At 42.0% G+C, this 21,095-nt stretch overlaps 2 protein-coding genes across 2 annotated transcripts in view; both read left to right on the plus strand.

Moving 5' to 3' along the window:
• On the plus strand, positions 1 to 3,019 carry LOC119411130 (diablo homolog, mitochondrial). Its single transcript, XM_037678059.1, has 6 exons — positions 1 to 64; positions 342 to 459; positions 536 to 658; positions 2,101 to 2,211; positions 2,316 to 2,412; positions 2,616 to 3,019. The coding sequence occupies exons 1-6, from the start codon at positions 24 to 26 to the stop codon at positions 2,819 to 2,821; spliced, it is 696 nt and encodes a 231-aa protein (XP_037533987.1). The 5' UTR covers positions 1 to 23; the 3' UTR covers positions 2,822 to 3,019.
• A 4,852-nt stretch (positions 3,020 to 7,871) lies between these two features.
• Positions 7,872 to 21,095, plus strand: part of cab39 (calcium binding protein 39) — a 34,746-nt gene continuing 21,522 nt past the window's right edge. Inside the window, exons 1-2 of the mRNA XM_037677415.1 lie at positions 7,872 to 8,017; positions 20,579 to 20,734. Coding sequence (XP_037533343.1) covers positions 20,621 to 20,734 — 114 coding nt within the window. The 5' untranslated portion in view covers positions 7,872 to 8,017; positions 20,579 to 20,620. The remainder of the gene's footprint in view (positions 8,018 to 20,578; positions 20,735 to 21,095) is intronic.

Genomic DNA, 21,095 nt, shown 5'->3' on the forward strand with positions numbered 1-21,095 from the left:
CCTTATTTTTGTGGCGGACCATCATGGCTGCGCTTTGGAGGAGAGTGGCGCATCTCAGTTTCAGGTTTTAATTCTTTTTGTTTTTGCTATTGTTATGATCCAAAGCAAATTTCTCCCAAGGGAGAATAATTAGCGCATCATGTTAATGTCTTGTTTATTAAATAATGGAAAGCTTTCACGTAATGAGGGGAATAAATGATATACGACGTGCGGAAGTTTGTGAACAACTTTGTTTTTTGTGCCCAATTTAGCAGTCAACAGAGGAAGTAAAATTCGTTTTAAAACTAGCTTCTGTTTTTTTTTTTAATTGTTCTGATTTATTAAACCTGATTTGTTTACAGGAGTTCCGCTCGTTTGCTGTTCAGCATAAAACCTGCAGTTCCTAAATCGAGCAAACTTCTGTACTCAGGTGTGGCGTCCTTAGCTGTCGGTGGGCTGTGCGCTGTACCTTTCAAGCAGGTGAGTCGACCATTAGATCATTTAAAGTTTGATTAAAGGAGCAGTGAATGTGCCTGAGTCTTCTGTTGTTCTGCAGGCTGACGATCTCTCCCATGACTCTCTGGTCAGACGAGCAGCCTCTCTGGTCACAGACAGTTCCAGCACTTTTCTCTCTCAGACCACATTAGCTCTCATAGACGCCATCACAGATTACTCAAAGGTATGACTTGATAATCAGGTAAGGTTTACATTTACTCTCTCTCACAAGAAGCAAACTTCTTGACATTTAGAAGGGAACAAAGTTCACACAAAATCTAATCACCAAGAAGAGGTGTGAATTTTTTTTTTCTAAAATATGTTTAAAATGTCCCAGTGGGATCAAACTGGAAAGCTTCAGTGCTTGCTGCAGTGCATTCTGGGAAGAGGGAGCAGTACAGTAGCAGCACAGTCTTTGTTACATCTTAGAATAAAGATAAGACAGCAGACCTAGCGGGGATTTGTAAATGAAAATATATCCGTCTGCAGGAAGATGATATCCAGTTTACCAACGAGTTTAGAGTGTAGATTATTCAAGATATTCTGGATTTTGAATTAAGAAGGCTGCTCAAACGAATAGCTAACATCCTAAAACAACCTGAAAAGAAGTTCAGTCACCTTAAGAAAATTGCTGATAACTATTGGATTCCATTTTTAATAAATTAATGATCATGAAACACATGCATTGTGATTTTTGATAGCTTTAATTGCATTTTTCATGATTACATATTTACTCTATATGTATTTTTCTATACATTTTAAGTAATTTAGGTTACATTTATAGCATGGGGGACTGGTGGTGCAGAGGTTAGAGAAGGCAAGCCTGTGATAAGAAGGTTGCTGTTTCGACTCCCACTGACATCAAAATGTGGGTGGGAAAGGTGAAGCACCCACACCTGCCTCCAAACTCATTTGCCCCACTCTGAGCCCTTGAGCAAGGCCCTTAACCCCCACCATCTGTTCCCCCGGGCGCCCTAGATAGCAGCTCTCTGCTCCACGCAGAGGGCTGTGGCAGCTCGGTGGTCTGTGGTTGCGTCACAAAGGCGTAAAAATAATTGTCAAGTCTTCGTGCGAGTTAGTTCACTGCGGCGACCCCTGAAGAAGGGAGCAGCTACTTTTTCCTTTTGACTGTCCTTTTTGTTGCCATTTTAATTTGTGAAGAAGAAAAAAAAAAATACATTTGTATACCTTTTTCATGACTGTCTATTGTTGTTGTTGTTATCCACTGTTGTCATCACTCTTTGTTAAGAAATCGGGTATCTCTTGTAAATGAGTCCCCAGGGCTCAGTGGGATTAACCTGAATAAATAAAGGTTGAATGAAAACAAAAATCTTGAGTGAGTGACACGAAGCTCTCCGTGTACCAACACAGTGTCATTCTGCCTGTAGAGGAGAAGAAAATGGCTGCAAACCTGCATTTTCAATAGTTAGTTCTGTTGTTTCCTCCAGTAATGCCTTGAATGGTAACAAGAAAATTCTGTTTTGTTTTTTTTTAAATATTGAACACTATCAAGTTTAATAAACATGTTTCATAAAAGTGTTTAAACCTCCTCTCTGGTTGTTCGTTACCATTATGTTTTCTTTATTTATATAAATGTAAAAGTGCTTGCTCTCTGGTTTTTTACAGGCTGTGCACACACTCATTTCTTTACAAAAACGATATTTAGACTCTCTGGGAAAACTGAGTCCAGCACAAGAGGATGCGATCTGGCAGGTGATCATTGGTCAGCGCACAGAGGTCAGTCAGTGTTCCTCTTAGTTTAACTCTTTGCATAACTTTGTCTTCTTTATTCCTACAAAGACAGGCGGTTGTAGATCTGTTTGCATTTGTACTCTCCACAGGTTAACGACAGACAGGATGAGTACAGGCGCTTCGAGTCGACCTGGTTCGCTGCAGTGAAGCTGTGTGAGACGGCGGCTGAAGCGGCGTATGTTTCAGGTGAGGAAGGGACAGTTTGTGAGTGGAAAGTTAAAGCATCACTCAGTTTCACTTTGGGCAGTGGACGGATCGTTTGCAGCCATTCCATGGGTCTTTGGGGTACGGAGACAGGAGATGATGGACAAGATTCTCTGCCTAATGACCCCACCTAACGTCTCAACTGAAGGGGCTTTGAAGTGAGTGTTGTGTCTGTGTGTTTGCAGGAGTTGAGCAGGCGTCCGTCACGGTAAGGACATACATTCAGCTGGCCCAGTCGCAGGTGGAGGAGGCCCAGAAAATCTCCCAGGATGCAGAGAAGAAACTGACTGAGACGAAAGTCATGGAGGTGGAAAGAACAAGTCAATACGCTGCCTCCTTAGAGAATAATAATGAGGAGGAGATGCCTGAAGCTTATCTGAGAGAAGACTGAAACACGCATCAGAAAACTTTTAGCACTGAACTGCTGATCATTAAAGAACATTAAACTTTGTAATCTAGAGTCTACTTACATTGATCAGGTAGCTGATTAAGGCTTCACGATGTTGCTTTGTGACGAGGTTTGTGTCATATTTTGTCAAAATTCATTGTAATAAAAAATGCAATAAAAAATAAAGCTTTATTTTTCTTATCTGACTTAACCTTGTTAGATTTTTCTACCTGGATTATTGAGCATGCATCAGGATATTTTGAACCACTTTGGCCAGGATTGCCTCAAACTTGTTTGAGAGTTTGAGCAAACGGCGAGGAAGAGCGTGGACTACAGGAACCACCTGAGATACAACCTCCCATACAGACAGAGTGGCACCTTTCCTAAGAGCCTGGAACTCAAATCTGTCAGCGGACACTGGGCAAACCAGATCCTACAGAAGGCACAGACCCAGCTGCTGAATGTACGGGTGAGATGGACAAATTTTACTATTGAGGCTTTAGAGGCCAAAGTAGAACACACCGGAAAAAAACTAATAAATTGTCTAGAAGGATCACACATTTCAGAAAATGATGGACTTCACAGATCAGGCATGCTTAGCATGTCCAGTTCGAGACCTGACAACAAAAGAAGTTTAATTCACTGATAACTCGTCAACACCAGGGAGACAGAAAAGTGGGTGAAGAGTTTGTCTGACAGCTCACCCAGCTGGAGATGGACGTCCTTCCAGGGGACTGGACTTTGTTCACTTGGGGAAAAAAATCGCAGCTCTATTTCTGAGGCTGTCACAGCAGAACAGAGACAACAGCCCACGTTTCTACTCAGCTGTGACGGCCTCAGAAAGAGAAAGGAGGGGGGCGGCGGGTCTGTCCTATACCTGAGTGAGCCGCACGAGCAGCATGGATAGTTTATTTAACATAATCAAGTGTGACCCGAACCGAGCCTGCAGGAACGAGAGCAGAAACAAGAATGCTGGATACTGCAGGTATGAGGCGAACAGACAAGGAAGGAAGGCAGAGACTGGGGAGCACTTAAGAAGTGCAGTACACAGGAGCAGCAGGAGGGAGACTGGGAGTGACACAGGTGATGAGCATGAGTGTGAGTGTGGCAGAGAGCGGAGATCATGACAGGCTGTGCTCTTTTAGAGCATTGAGAGCGATGCTCCTCCGGTCTCTGCTTGGAGGGATCGGGAATTGGACAACGTCTCTGACTGGCTTTCTAATAAAATAAAGTAAAAAAAATTAAATTATTGTTAAAACCAACTGTGGCACATAGAAATGATTATTCCAAGAAAATAAAATACCTTCTTCCCCTTTGGAGAACGTGTAGGTGGTGGAGCCAGACGCTGGAAAGATCCAGTCCATCTCCAGCAACACAGGACTGAGCCACACAGGATTCGGGGGGATGGAAGAGTCTAGCAGGTCTCCCTGTGAAATAAAAACAAAAAATGCTTAAAATGGATTAATTCATATGTTGAGGACACGCACAATGTTTTGCTCTGAGATGTAGAAAAGCATACTTTTCAATCATTCAACCTTTATTTAGACAGATTAATCTCACTGAGCCTCAGGGACTCATTTACAAGAGAGACCTGATTTTAAGCCTTTGATGCAAAACATGGGTCAAAAGTGACCCGGCTGAATTTTTATTTTCTATATCTTTGCAATAAATTAATTTCATTATTCAGTATTCAAGGTATTCCTCAAATAACTTGTTTTTGATCATCATACATCTTTATTTTATTTTTTCCTTTAATACTTCTTGAATAAAAACCTTTTTTGTATCAATACCCTTCTAATGCACAAAATGGGTCACCAACAACCTGCATTCATTTTCTATGTTATCATTGAGGGTTGAGTGTTTCTATGATATATTTTTGAAATAAATTAATTTTATCATTTACTTTTCCAAATATGCAGTAAATATCTTGTTTCTGTTTAGCACAAATCAACATTTTTATTTTTTCTTTCCTAAGTTATGAACAAGCACTGCTTTTGTAATTCTAAATCGAGTTTACACACATGGGTCAGAAACGACACGCATGCATTTTTGCATGCGTGTCGTAGTAAACTACAGCATTTGGTGAGAACAACTTTTTCACCAGTGTCCCTTTGGCTAAGAAGCTCCTCAAGAAAAACCTGACCATTGTTGGGACTCTTCGCCAGAACAAGTCTGACGTACCACCATCATGAAGCCATCCAAATCACAGGAGCTTCATAGCTCAGAACTTGGATTCCATGGCAACATGACCATGGTGAGCTATGTGCAGAAGAAGAGAAAGGCTGTGGTCCTGCTGAGCACCATGCATGATGACAAAGCAGTGGATAACAGCAGTCAGAATAAGAAACCAGAAGTGATCCAGTACTACAATAAAATGAAAGGAGTGGACACAATGGATCAAATGGTTAACAACTACACATCTGCGGAGCACAAGGAGGTGGCCCATGGTTCTCTGGCACAATGGATATTGCCACACTCAATGCCTACACCAACTTCAGTGCACAACACCCTCATCTGGGTGGTACGAGTAATGCACACCGGCTATTTATCAAGGAACTGGGCAAAGAGCTTGTTATACCACATATGAAGAGGTGCATGGAGGGCACAAATAAACTCCAGAAGCATGTTATTGAGACAATGGGAAGGTGTGGGTTAAAAAAAAAAAACACAACCACCACCCAGCTACAAGAGAACATCAGACAGGAAGGCCAAAGGAAGAGGAAGAGGTGCGTGATCAGCCCAGTTTCGAAAGACAGAAAATAAATTAAACTATCCATCCATTATCTTTACCCGCTTATTCCATTTTGGGTCACGGGGGTCGCCAGTGCCCATGTCCAGCAATCACTGTGCGAGGGGCGGGGTACACCCTGGACGGGTCACAAGCCCATCACAGGGACACATAGAGACAAACAAGACAAACAACCATTCACTCTCTCACTCACACCTAGGGGCAATTTTAGAGTTACCAATCAGCCTAACATGCATGTTTTTGGTCTGTGGGAGGAAATCGGAGCACCCGGAGAAAACCCACGCATGCACGGAGAGAACATGCAAACACCTAAATTAAACTAATAAGTGTTTATTTATTTATTGGGGACTGCCATTGCAATGCATAACAGTGAATTGCCTTTCTTCGCAAGGCAATTCACTGCTCTCCTATGCATTGCATGGAAGGCACCTAGACTACAAGCAAGTCTTAAAGCCATTAAAACCTAACATACATTTTTTTTAGTCTTTCACCCTCCTTGGATGGCATTAATCTGACCTCCAGCTCTAATGTCAAACATTTTGGTGTTATTTTTGATCAGGACATGTCTTTTATCCCCCACATTAAAAACGTTACTAGAACCGCCTTCTTCCACCTGTGTAATATCACTAAAATTAGAAACATCTAAAAATTATGCAGAAAAACTATTCCATGCATTTGTCACGTCTAGACTGGACTATTGCAATGGTTTATTATCTGGGTGTCCAAATACTTCTTTAAAACATCTTCAGTTGATCCAAAATGCTGCTGTCAGAGTCTTAACTGGAGTTAGTGGGAGAGATCATATTTCTCCAGTTTTAGTTTCTCTCCATTGACTCCCTGTCAAATCCAGAATTTAATCCAAACTCTTACTTCTAACCTACAAAGCTCTCAACAACCTAGCTCCATCTTATATTCGAAATCTTATTGTTCCATATTTTCCTTATTGGGCTCCTCTCTTGTGGAACCAACTTCCATTTTCTGTCTGTGAGGCTGACACATTGTCCAGTGTTCAGATTGGGCTTAAGACTTTCCTGTTTGATAAATCCTATAGTTAGGGTTGACTTGTCATGCTGTTATAGGCTTAGACTACTGGAGGACAATTTGACCTCATTTCCTTAAATGAATTGTTACAATTTCCAGTTTTCATTTGATACTATTTCTATCTTAACATGTGGTTCTTGACCTGCCATTGTATATCTATTCCTCCTTCCTGTGCGTCTCAAACCCAGCCGGTCGAAGCAGATGGTTGCTTGTCCTGAGTCTGGTTCTGCTAAAGGTTTCTTCTTCATGAGGGAGTTTTTCCTTTCCACTGTCGCCTTCGTGCTTGCTCAAGATGAGAGTCTGTGATGGAGTTAAATTCAAAGCAGTCTGCTCCTCAGATAAAAAATGTTAACTTATTATTTTATATATATGAATGTTTTTGTTCAGTGCCCTGTGTTAAATTTTCCCTGCCTATAATTTATCATGGCTCATTACCTTAAATTAAAACATAATTAGTGCCTAATTATTACTTTATGTCCCTCTAAAGAATTATATTCTATTAATTGCAGATCATGTAGTCATTTCGAACCCTGAACAAACACTGGTCCTAAGACTGGATAAAAGAGGAGGGTTGAATGTAGAGCCAGCAAATCCATTCAACATCACATTATTTAGAATAAATGTGATATACCATACCATTTTATTTATAGAGCACCTAAAACAGCAACAAGGCCAACCAAAGTGCTGTACAGACAGAACAACAGGTAACACACAAAGCAAAATACAAAATGAGGTAAATCAGAATATAGACATAAAAACGATGCAGATAATGACGACAAACCAGTGTGGAGCGTACAGGATCAAAACACAGATCATCTTGTGTTGAAAGCTACTGAATAGTAGTGAGTTTTTAAACGGGAATTGAAAACCGAGAGGGAGGGGGCCTGTCTGACAAGCAGAGGTAACTCGTTCCAAAGTCTTGGTCCTGCTACAGAGAAGACCCTGTCATCTCTGCGCTTAAGACGAGTTCCTGGAACTGTGAGGAGCAACTGGTCCGCTGACCTCAGGGAACGTGGTGATACAGTACAGTATTAAACACAAAAATAAAACTAATTTATGTAATGTAGGTCTAGGCTAAACAATAGTCATACGATATTTGAGGAAAAATCATTAGTAGTTTTAATCCTGTTTAGAGTGTTTCTTTGACAACACCTTTATAAATCTTTTCCACTGCCTAGAAGTATTATGCAAATTAGATGATGACATCATCAAGCAACAGCCAATGGCTGCTCTCCTTACTGAGGGGTCTACGACACTGGGCTCAGAACGAACTAGCAGGGAGCGCACATTTATCAACAGTAGAAACAAGGGGAGGTGACCAGCTAGTAAAACAAAGCAGCGCTTGTTCCAAGGAACATCTGAGCTGCCTCGATAATTCGGGGGAAATCAATAGAAACGCAAATCACAAGGTATGATTCTGTATCTGAGTGCGGTGAATTTATATAACATGGAGAATGTCTTGCTGTGGAGCTCTCATCGAGCTGAAGGGGTTTGGGTGAAGCTGGCCTGCTGCTAAGGGCTCGGTTTCAGGCCTGGTTAGCGCTAGGCTAAATTAGCTAACTAACCTTACGTAGTCTGCGTTATATTATAATTTTCCACACGCTTTGCTTACCTTAAAGATACTGAATTGGTTTTATGTTTGTGAGCTGTAGGCCTTCTGTGGACTTTGTGAAGCTAACTAGCTAGCAGTAGCGTTGTTTAGTGGACGGATTAAAAGGTTATAGGCCACGTTAGATTCCGAGCAGGTAAGTGTAGAAAATAAGATTTATTTTGGGTCTGTGATTAATTTTATTGCATTTAAGGGACATTTTGGCAGCATTGCACTAAGTCTGAAGGCATGGACAAGTGTTATGATGGGCGGTGCTCACTGTCAGGTTTGTGCTAGCTCACTGTTTTTAGCTAGTTCCTGTCAAATGAGCAGGCGGAACATAAAAACAATAAGTGAAGCTGTAGATATTTGTGCTGTAAGTTAACTGCCATGGTGGACAGAAGGGTCTGGACTGAAGGATGTGTACTTTCTGACACCTTCTCGTTTGTTTTGGGAAAGTAATCCACTTTAGGTCACACTGAGCTAACTATGAGAGAGTTGAGTTTGTGTAACAAATTCTGTGGTCCACGAGATTTTAAAACTTCACTTACCAGTTATTACAAAAGTGCGTTTATGTTTTTGTTTGCTCCTGTTTTTAATGAATATATTTAAGAAAATAAAACCTTACACCTGAAAATGAAACATTGTGGTATGAAATTTAACAGTAGTGGCAGCATAAAATGAGACAAGATGTGATAAAACATTTTTTTAGAAGTTGCCATAAACCTTTATGTTCTGCAGAGTGAGGCGTGCATGCTTAATTTTCTCCATCCTACTATAGATGAAAAGTACTGACGTCATTGTGGATTAGCAGCAGATTGTGAACCTACCATATGTGTTGGTTTTTATGTGAAACACTGCAATATCAAGTAACGTGGCACGGTGGCACATCTGGTAGAGCTGCTGCCTCTCAGCGAGCAGGTCCTTGGTTCAAACCCCGGTCCAGGGGCCTTTCTGGGTGGAGTTTGCATGTTCTCTCCGTGCATGCGTGGGTTTTCTCCGGGTGCTCCGGTTTCCTCCCACAGACCAAAAACATGCATGTTAGGCTGATTGGTAACTCTAAATTGTCCCTAGGTGTGAATGAGAGAGTGAATGGTTGTTTGTCTCGTTTGTCTCTATGTGTCCCTGTGATGGACTTGCAACCCGTCCAGGGTGTACCCCGCCCCTCGCACAGTGATTGCTGGACATGGGCACCAGCGACCCCCGTGACCCAAAATGGAATAAGCGGGTAAAGAAAATGGATGGATGGATCAAGTAACGTGGTCTACACTAGGGACTTGGAATGGTTTTTATTCCTTTGATATTACACAAAGATTTTCTAGCTTGAAGAAATAGCTGCACAAAATTTGGAAAATACTCAGTTGGAATTGTATTATTGCCCGCTGCCAAAAGGCTATAGATGGGTGATAGTGTTTTTGCCCATGTCTACACATTTGTCTGTTACCAAAATACCTCATATCACTGGATGGATTTTAATAAAACTTTGGAAATGATCGGAGAATAACTATTTAACTTTTGACATCAATCCATTTTAAAATGGCTGCATCAGCCAGCTGACTTTTAAGAAGTGCAAAATGGCTATATTTAATATTTTTTAATATTGACTCACAATAAATATAGCTGAGAATCATTTGCAACACATACTCAACATGGTATCTGGCCATTGCTCTTTATCTTTCCTAAAACTTGGACATTACCTGGTCATTTTACCCAAGTTCAAGATGACAGACACAGCTAACTGGCCAACACAAACTTGACTAGCTCAATCACTTTCACAGATATAAAGCTAAAATCTGATGTGGTAGTAGCTGAGAGTCATTCGTAGCACATGCTGTGTGTGACATCTTGCAATATTGTATTGAATAAAATATTACTTTCCAGGTTTGACTGACATGATTAACTTTTTCTCAACGCAAGATGATCTTTTTTCTCATAAGACTTCAGTTCAAACACTTGAGATTTGTTAAATCTAAAGTATTTTAAACATTCCTCTGTTTGCCAAATATGTCAGTGTCATGCAGTTTGTGTCTGTTTTTGGAGATGTTGATATATTAATGGCATATTTATATGGTGAGGATAATACATGTTTGATATTTTGTACTCTGCAGGTTTTTGTAAACAATCATCACAGCACAGAATGAGACAAACTGTGGAGTTTGTAAAGTTGCCATAATGTCCTAAAATGGTTTATACCCATTAGTTTTTACTCCATCACACCATATTTAATCAGTAATGGAGCGATTGTGGTTAGCACTAGCAGCAGTGACCTGCAGGTTGTGAACCTACCATATGTGTTGCACTCCTATTTGCGTCACTCATACTAAAGTGGGCCAGGAGCAGAGAGGCATTTCTGCAGCCTGCTTGCTACATTAACAAGCATTAGTCTGTGTGAAAGACGGATTTGGCCGCCTAGTTAAGTTGAGGTGTGTCTGGGTTAGTGAGGATGCAGGCAGGAGAGTGCACACGTCATCAATGAATCCAAGTTTTCTGTTGCAGCTTAGTCACACACATGACTCATCATGTAAATAAATAAACAAACAGAAGACTTAACCTCCCACTGGACTACTGCTTTGCTTTATATTCCTGACACCAGCATTGCTTTCTATGTGGAGCTCTTTCCAAGACATGAAACTTCAGTGGTTTGGGGTCAGTCCTAAATTATCATAGCAGACAGAAGGCTTGTGTTTTGAACGTCTGATCTTTTCATCCTGATGTGAAAATGACTCCCTTCTGTTTGGTGCAAACATTTAATACCTATTAATGCACCATCAGATGTTTTACAATCCTGCCTTCTTTTTGAACATGTGTTCAAAAGAAAGAAATGAGGATTTCAATCTGGGAATCAAGCAAACTTATTTGTTTTTTTAGATTTTTTTGCTCTTGACCTGGAGCGTATGTAATGTGGATAAGTGCATTGTGTCATAGGGCAATGTAAATAGAGTAAATGTTTTATATGGTGTGTTTACTAACCTAAATTGATCATTGCTTAAACCTTATCAGTAGGAAGACCTGACTCCTTGCATTTATTATCAACTGCAAATAAAGGGGAGTCGAACAAAGGTGTGGTATGATGTCACCGTTGATCATTTACCATTTATGACCTGAAGGTTCAGATGTTTTACTCCTGGGTGAGGTGTTAAAGATCTGGGGCCTCATGTATGAGCGGTGCTTATGAACAAAAAAGTTGCGTACATCATGTTCCTTGCACACGCAATCATTGTGTTAAAGTGTTTCGTAAATGTAATGGGTAGACATAAGGAAATATTTCAAGTTATCTAGTGGACAATCTCTTGACAGAATCTGGTTGTCCACAGAAGTTTTTGGTTGTACACAACTTTACAATGAAGAAGGCAAATAATCTCAAGAAAAATGTAATTAAGTATAATTCACTTTGTACAAAGTTTACTACTGTATACAAATGTTCTCAGTCAGCCATCTTGTGGATTGCTTGGAATGTTGAAGCTACTGAGTGGCAGATTCTTTCAGTTCTCCTCCCTCCTCATCAGACTTTGCAAGAGCGGCACCTGAAGTGTGTTTAACCTAGGGTTACCCAAGTGCAATACAAATGTACCTCTCTGACCCAACAACAACTGCCGGAACTAACGTAGCGCCAAGCTAACCGATCCCCAAAGCCAAACCGTTGACTTGCGATCATGCGGTTGCAGGACGTTCATTTTCATACACATCTTTCATAGTCCGTGAGCTACAGAGCTCCTGGGAAACGCCTCTTGCTGCAGCATACCTCATCATTTGGCTTTTTCTCGCTAGACTCTCCACTGTGTCCCTGCCCACCATTTGGCCACAAATCTGTTAATAAGCACTACAGTCCAGCAGACAGACTCCTCCATACACATCTGTGTGATCTCCATCCAGGAGTGTTTTGGCTATTTGACTTATTTAGGGTGTTTGATTAGTCATGCAGCTGGATGAGCCAATTTCCACATTGACAGACACGTCCACAAACTTCTGACCAATCACACAATACTTTGTGCATATGCTTGTGTGAAAAAATTTGGGGGCCTTGTCGAGAAGGGGCAGACGAAGCTTCTCTGAGAACAAAATGGCGTGATTTTCGTCATGCAACTATGTCAATGAGAGTTCAATTCAGTTTATTTGTATAGCGCCAAATCACAACAAAGTTGTCTCAGGGCACTTTACAGGAACATTCACATAAAAGCTAATTAGTAAAGTTCTCTAAAGGAATCCAGCAGACAAGTTGAATCATGGCTTTGTTGCAGTCTCCCATCCTGAGCAAGCACAGTGGCAACAGTGGAAAGGAAAAACTAAATTTTTAAAGGAAGAAACCTCCAGCAGAACCAGGCTCAGGACAAGCGGCCATCTGCTTTGACCGGCTGGTTTGAGAGGACAGGAAGGAGAGACAAACTAACACAGAATGGTAGGTCCAGGTGTACCTGAGAGACAAAAAACACATGTTAAGGATAGAAAAAATAATTACAACTACAAAACAGGTTGAGCAGAGTAAGTAAAGACAGTAGCAGGGTGAAAAGTGTGGTCAGTTTGTCCTCCAGCAGTCTAAGCCTATAGAGTCAGAGTCAGAGTTTCTTTATTGTCATTCGCACCTCATGTGGTACATGTGGTGGAGCGAAATTATGTACACAGGGTCCCATTTACATCCAACAATAAAATGTCTAAGAAAAACAGTAATAACATCTAAGATATGAACTAAGAAAAACATCAACTAAATATACACTAAGCACTCATAACATAAAACATTGAACATCAGCACAAACATGAACATGAGTCTGTGAGCAGATGTGCACGCACGAACACATCAACATTGAAACAGATCAGCAGCAACATGAAACAGATCAGCAGCAACATGATATGGTTTTTCACAGTGATTATTCTAGTTAGAGATTCATGAGTCTAACAGGGTAGAAGCTGTTCCTCAGTCTAGTGGTTCTACACTTAATGCTCCTTAACCTCCTTCCTGAGGGGAGTGGGGCAAAAAGTGTGTGTGCTGGGTGAGTGGGGTCCTTCATGATGCAGGTGGCCCTCTTCCTGCATCTTGAGGTGTAGATGTCTGTGATGGTGGGGAGGCTGATTCCGACAGATTTCTGTGCAGCCTTCACCACTCTCTGCAAAGCTTTTCTTTCTGCAGCTGTGCAGCCTCCATGCTACACATTGATGCTCGAGCACAGGATGCTCTCCACTGCACACCTGTAGAAGGAGGTGAGGACTGAGCTTCCCAGACCAGCTCGCCTCAGCCGTCTGAGGAAGTAGAGTCTCTGATGAGCTTTCTTGATTTCTATAGCAGCATAACTAAGGGACAGCTCAGAAACCCAAGCCGAACCTAACTATAGGATTTAGCAAAAAGGAAAGTCTTAAGCCTAGTTTTAAAACTGGATAATGTGTCAGCCTCACGGACAGAGATTGGAAGTTGGTTCCACAAAAGAGAAGCCTGATAACTAAAAGATCTGCCTCCCATTCTGTTTTTGTAAATTCTAGGAACCACAAGTAAACCTGCAGTCTGAGAGCGAAGTGCTCTGTTTAGGAAAATATGGAACAATAAGATCTGTAATATAAGATGGAGCCAGGTTGTCGAAAGCTTTGTAGGTTAGAAGTAAGATTTTGAATTCTATTCTGGATTCGACAGGGAGCCAATGAAGAGAAACTAAAACTGGAGAAATATGATCTCTCCCACTAACTCCAGTTAAGACTCTGGCAGCAGCATTTTGGATCAATTGAAGACATTTTAAAGAAGTATTTGGACATCAAGATAATAAACCATTGCAATAGTCCAGTCTAGACCTGACAAATGCATGGACCAGTTTTTCTGCATCATTTTTAGATAAGATGTTTCTAGTTTTAGTGATATTACGCAGGTGGAAGAAGGCGGTTCTAGTAACGTTTTTAATGTGGGGGATAAAAGACATGTCCTGATCAAAAATAACACCAAGATTTTTAACATTAGAGCTGGAGGACAGATTGATGCCGTCTAAGGAGGTAGAAAGACTGAAAAAATTAATTCCTAAGGTGCTCTGGTCCAAAAACCAAAACCTCAGTTTTGTCTGTGTTCAACAGGAGAAAATTTAGGGTCATTCAGGTTTTTATTTCTTTAAGACATGCTTGTAGTCTAAGTAGCTGATTGGATTCATTGGGTTTAATGGACAAATATAATTGTGTGTCATCAGCATAACAATGAAAATTTATCCCATGCTGTTTAATAATTTTACATAATGGAAGCTAAAGTAAAGAGTATTGGCCCAAGCACTGAGCCCTGAGGAACTCCATGACTAACTTTGGTGTATGAAGAAGATTTCTTATTTACATTTACAAACTGGAATCTATCAGCTAGATATGATTTAAACCATTTTAGAGCTGTTCCTGTAATCCCAATATCATATTCAAGCCTCTGTAGTAAAATATTGTGATCAACTGTATCAAATGCAGCACTGAGGTCTAACAGGACCAGTATAGACACAAGTCCATTGTCTGAGGCCATGAGAATATCATTAGTGACTTTTACTAGTGCTGTTTCTGTGCTATCATAAGCTCTAAACCCTGACTGAAACTCTTCAAACAGATTATTTCTTTGTAGATGTTCACGCAACTGACCTGCAACTAGTTTCTCTAGAATTTTTGAGATGAAAGTTAGATTAGATATAGGTCTATAGTTGGCCAGAATTTCTGAATCAAGGTCAGACTTCTTAAGTAAATGTTTAATTACTTAACAACCTTAAAGCACTGTGGTACGTAACCATTCATTAAAGACAAATTAAGTAGATCCAAAATATGGACATTAATTAGAGGAAATATCTCTTTAAACAGTCTGGTTGGGATGGGATCTAGCAGACATGTGGATGGTTTGGATGAGGTTATTATTTTTGACAATTCAGAGAGCTCAACAGGACAAAAACTGTCCAAACATAAATCAGGCTCTAGTGAAATTTTCAAAGTTGCATCATTTGACAGGGGACTAGAGATAGTAGAAGGAAGGATGGTTTGAATTTTCTCTCTAATTGAAATAATTTTATTTATAAAGAATCTCATGAAGTCCTCACTACTTATAGTTGTAGGGATACATGGTTCAACAGAGATGGGACTTTTAATTAGTCTAGCAATAGTACTAAGAAGAAACCTAGGGTTGTTTTTATTCTCCTCTATTAAAGATGAGTAATATAAAGTTCTAGCTTTACGGAGAGCTTTTTTATATGTTAGCAGACTATCTTTCCAAGTTAAATAAAATTCTTCAACATTAGTAGAGAGCCGTTTTCTCTCCTGGTTTCTAGATGTCTGCTTTAAAGTACGTAACTCAGAATTAAACCAAGGAGCCAGTTTCCTCTGATTGATTACTTTCTTTTTCAGTGGAGCAGTTTTATCAAGTGAAGTTTGCATTGAAGTTGTAAGATGATCAACTAGATGATCTAAGTCACTGTTCTCTGATGCATTACTCTGCAAGACAGAGGAAAACATTGATGGAAGAGACTGTTTAAATTTGGTTACAGCATTTTCTGATAATCACCTGCTGAGATGAAATTTACTCTCAGTGACTGTGTAGTCATTTAATGTAACTCAAAGGTTATTAAAAAATGGTCGGACAGAATAGGATTTTGAGGAACTATTACCAAATCCTTAATCTCTATACCATAGGTCAGAACTAAATCAAGAGTGTGATGATAAGAATGAGTACATGTGCGGTAGGAATGCGATATATATGGTATACAGTAGAAACGATAGAAATTTATAGAGATCTGTCTTCTACCGGCTAACCGCAGTAATGCTGTCTGATGTAAAATCAGAGCTGTCAGATTTAATTGTTACTTTTTTTGAGTTGAAAACTGTGCGCAAGTGACGCATGCGCAAAACGCTGTGTTCCGTCAAAAGTTTTTTTTTTTTCATCGAAAGTTAAAGTAAGTGTTGGTCAGCTTTAGAGAAACCTGCTCTCTGATCTGTGAAAGAACGCTGTGTTGTGTGTGATTTTACTGCGAGACCCTCTGGTCAAAGCCACAGACTCATTTTGTGTCAGCTCTCCATTAAAGCAGAAGGAGTCGCCAACTAGAGGGTTGGAGGGTGAAGTGTTTCAGTGTAAAATGCTGCTCAGTTGCTGTTCATTTCTTAAGTAAGATTGGAAACTGTTAACAACATATTCTTTTATTTAAAACATGGCTAAAACTAGATTTTATATATTTTGCACTGTTTTGCACTACAAGAAAGAAACCTAATACTTGATTTGTTTATTATTTAAAAACTCAGGATCTAGTAGTGGAATTTTCTTAATTCAAAATATATGATGGCAAAAGGACACCCTATGCTTTTTGATTCCTATGAAGTTTTATACCCAAAACATATTGCGATATATATCGTTATTGCCACACTTCACAATACATATCGTGATATGAATTTTATGCCATGTCGCGTATTCCTAATGTGCAGACGTTTTGGGTAAAACCAAATGAGTCTATTAAATTATTAAAGGCTATGCTTAAGCTATCACTTTCAACAGCTACATGAATATTGAAATCACCCATTATGATGATTTTATTAGTATTTAATAGTAAATCGGTTAATAATTCTGAGAATTCAGACAAAAACTGAGAGTAAGCGCCTGGTGGACGATATATAACAACTAATAAAAATGGCTTTTCTGATTTCCATTTTGGATGGGATAGACTTGGAGACATTGATTCAAAAGTATTACAACTAATAATTGGTTTAGTAGTAATTAATAGTCAGAACTGAAAAATAGAAGCTACACCTCCACCTCGGCCAGTTGTTCTAGGAACCATCCATCCATCCATTTTCTTCCGCTTATCCGGGGTCGGGTCGCGGGGGTAGCAGCCTAAGTAGGGAGGCCCAGACTTCCCTCTCCCCAGCCACTTGGGCCAGCTCTTCCGGGGGAATCCCAAGGCGTTCCCAGGCCAGCCGAGAAACGTAGTCCCTCCAGCGTGTCCTGGGTCTTCCCCTGGGCCTCCTTCCGGTGGGACGTGTCCGGAACACCTCACCAGGGAGGCGTCCAGAAGGCATCCTAAACAGATGCCCAAGCCACCTCAACTGGCTCCTCTCGATGTGGAGAAGCAGCGGCTCTACTCCGAGTCCCTCCCGGATGATCGAGCTTCTCACCCTGTCTCTAAGGGAGAGCCCAGACACCCTGCGGAGAAAACTCATTTCGGCCGCTTGTATCCGAGATCTCATTCTTTCGGTCACAACCCAAAGCTCGTGACCATAGATGAGGGTGGGAACGTAGATCGATCGGTAAATTGAGAGCTTCGCCTTTTGACTCAGCTCTCTCTTCACCACGACAGACCTGTACAGCGCCCGCTTCACTGCAGACGCTGCACCTATCCGCCTATCGATCTCACGCTCCATTTTTCCCTCATTCGTGAACAAGACCCCAAGATACTTGAACTCCTCCACTTGGGGTAGGACCTCCTCCCTGACCCAGAGAGGGCACTCTACCCTTTTCCGGCTCAAGACCATGGCCTCGGATTTGGAGGAACTGATCTTCATCCCGGCCGCATCGCATTCGGCTGTGAACCTCTCCAGTGAAAGCTGTAGATCACGATCTGATGAAGCCAATAAGACCACATCATCTGCAAAAAGCAGAGACGCAATTCTGAGGCCACCAAAACGGATCCCCTCAACACCTTGGCTGCGCCTAGAAATTCTGTCCATAAAAGTTATGAACAGAATCGGTGACAAAGGGCAACCTTGGCGGAGTCCAACTCTAACCGGGAACAAGCCCGACTTACTGCCGGCGATGCGGACCAGGCTCTGACACCGGTCATACAGGGACCTAACAGCCCGTATCAAAGGGCCTGGTACCCCATACTCCCAGAGTACCCCCCACAGGGCCCCCCGAGGGACGCGGTCGAAAGCCTTCTCCAAGTCCACAAAGCACATGTAGACTGGTTGGGCAAACTCCCACGCACCCTCCAGGACCCTGCTGAGAGTGTAGAGCTGGTCCAGTGTTCCACGGCCAGGACGAAAACCGCACTGTTCCTCCTGAATCCGAGGTTCGACTATCCGACGGACCCTCCTCTCCAGAACCCCCGAATAGACCTTACCAGGGAGGCTTAAGAGCGTGATTCCCCTGTAGTTGGAACACACTCTACGGTCCCCCTTTTTGAATAGGGGGACCACCACCCCGGTCTGCCAATCCAGGGGAACTTCCCCCGATGTCCACGCAACATTGCAGAGTCGCGTAAGCCAACACAACCCTACAACATCCAGAGCCTTAAGGAACTCTGGGCAGATCTCATCCACCCCTGGGGCCCTGCCACCGAGGAGCTTTTTAACCACCTCGGTGACCTCAGCACCAGAGATTGGAGGGCCCGACCCAGAGTCCCCAGGCTCCGCTTCCTCAGTGGAAGACGTGCCGGTGGGATTGAGGAGGTCTTCAAAGTATTCCGCCCACCGACCCACAACATCCCGAGTTGAGGTCAGCAGCAAACCACTCCCACTATAAACAGTGTTGGTGGCATACCGCTTCCCCCCCCTGAGACGCCGGATGGTGGACCAGAAATGTCTCGAAGCCGTGCGGAAGTCGTTCTCCATGGCCTCTCCGAACTCCTCCCATGCCCGAGTTTTTGCCTCAGCAACCACCCGAGCCGCATGTCGCTTGGACTGCCGGTACCCATCAGCTGCTTCCGGGGTCCCACAGGCCAAAAAGGCCCGATAGGACTCCTTCTTCAGCCTGACAGCATCCCTCACCGACGGTGTCCACCATCGGGTTCGAGGGTTGCCGCCCCGACAGGCACCGACAACCTTGCGGCCGCAGCTCTGGTAAGCCGCCTCGACAATAGAGGCACGAAACATGGTCCACTCAGACTCAATGTCCCCCACCTCCCTTGGAACATGTTCAAAGTTCTCCCGGAGGTGGGAGTTGAAACTCCGTCTCACAGGAGACTCTGCCAGACGTTCCCAGCAAACCCTCACAATACGTTTGGGCCTACCAGGTCTGACCGGCATCCTCCCCCACCATCGGAGCCAGCTCACCACCAGGTAGTGATCAGTTGACAGCTCCGCCCCTCTCTTCACCCGAGTGTCCAAGACATGTGGCCGCAGATCAGATGAGACGATGACAAAGTCGATCATCGAACTGCGGCCTAGGGTGTCCTGGTGCCAAGAGCACATATGGACACCCTTATGCTTGAACAAGGTGTTCGTTATTGACAATCCATGACGAGCACAGAAGTCCAACAACAGAACACCACTCTGGTTCAGATCAGGGGGGCCGTTCCTCCCAACCACACCCCTCCAGGTCTCACTGTCATTGCCCACATGAGCATTGAAGTCCCCCAGCAGAACAAGGGAGTCCCCAGAAGGTGCACTTTCCAGTACCCCCTCTAAGGACTCCAGAAAGGGTGGATAATCTGAACTGCCGTTTGGTGCATAAGCACAAACGACAGTCAGAACCCGTCCCCCCACACGTAGGCGGAGAGAGGCCACCCTCTCATTCACTGGGGTGAACCCCAATACACAGGCACCAAGTTGGGGGGCAATTAGTACGCCCACGCCTGCTCGGCGCCTCTCTGTTCTAGGAACATGAAAATTTAAATAATTAACAGGAGTGGATTCATTTATACTAACAAAATCCTCCTGTTGTAGCCAAGTTTCTGTCAGACAGAGTAAATCAATATGATGATCAGGTATCAGTGAGTTAATTTCACCACTTTGGATGGTGTATGCATGGCCCTTAATCCTGCCACAAATTTATGTCACTTTGGTAACAGATTCTGTTTTAAATGTGCTATATAAATAATTATAATAATACTATTTATGGGAGGTGACAGTGCAGTCCAAGGGGCAGGTGTAGCTATGCTCCATTCTATGTAAACTGGGATGTGTGAAGGAATGTGCGTAATCATGCATGCGCACGGTTTGATAAAAGGAATACATTTGTACGTAGGCACTTTTGTAAAGTTGTATGCCAATTTTCAGTATTAAAGCTGTTCACCCTTTGATATACGAGACTCCACATGTGTAAATGACATTCATTCAACCTTTATTTAGACACGTAATCCCATTGAGCCTCGAGGACTCATTTACAAGAGAGACCTGATTTCAACAAAGAAAGATGACAACAATGGACAATCATAAGAGGCATACAGTTTTTTTTTTTAAACAAATTAAAATAAGATGGCAAAAATAGCAAAAAACAGCTAGCTCATAAGTTGAATGTAGAAAACTAAAAGCAGGAACATGTTTTTGTGCATGTTATAAAAGGTTCATCACATTTCTTCAAATGCACTGGACAGTGTTTTAAATACCATCGGCTACTTCTTTCTCAGGGCGGCTAAGGTTTTATATCAGGACTTTCTGCCGCTGTAGACTGGAAACAATATTAAGTGTTTGTAAATCAAATGTGACTTGTAGGCTGAGATTTTTTTTGTAAAAACTTTTACATTTCTTTCTTCAGGTGGACAGTCCGCTGCCTGGTCACTCGTGGTAACGCCCCGCTATGCCTTTCCCCTTTGGCAAATCCCACAAGTCACCGGCGGACATCGTCAAGCACCTTAAGGACAGCATGACTGTGCTAGAGAAGCACGACATCTCAGATAAAAAGGCAGAAAAGGTAAGGCGATTTTTTAACTTCTTTTTTTCCTCTAGGATTTATTATCTCCGAAAAACAAAAAAAAACTACAACCAATACTCAACCTTTAGGAACTACATCCGACCCTGCCATAAAATAAAAAATGGTGATCAAGGTTAAAAAATTTGATTCTGTTTGTGAAATGCTGCATTTAATTTAAGATTATTGATATTAGCTAGGGTTTTTTTTGTTTTGTTTTGTTTAGTTTTTTGTTTTGGTGTAAACTTGCATTTTGCCTTCTTGAGCTCCAGCAACTGATCCGTAGGAATAACGAAAGGAAATGCTCTTTAAGAACAATTTTCAGGAAACAGTTGGAAATGGTAAAATAGTACTCAAATGTAAC

Source organism: Nematolebias whitei, chromosome 6 (assembly GCF_014905685.2).
Source record: "Nematolebias whitei isolate Nwh7 chromosome 6, NemWhi1, whole genome shotgun sequence".
NCBI lineage: Eukaryota > Metazoa > Chordata > Actinopteri > Cyprinodontiformes > Rivulidae > Nematolebias > Nematolebias whitei.

Bases quoted from the DNA above. Each gene is read 5' to 3' on its own strand.
- LOC119411130 (XM_037678059.1), top strand. From the start codon at position 24: ATGGCTGCGCTTTGGAGGAGAGTGGCGCATCTCAGTTTCAG. The intron at 65-341 runs GTTTTAATTCTT...ATTTGTTTACAG, and splicing joins GTGGCGCATCTCAGTTTCAG to GAGTTCCGCTCGTTTGCTGT. The intron at 659-2,100 runs GTATGACTTGAT...GGTTTTTTACAG, and splicing joins CCATCACAGATTACTCAAAG to GCTGTGCACACACTCATTTC.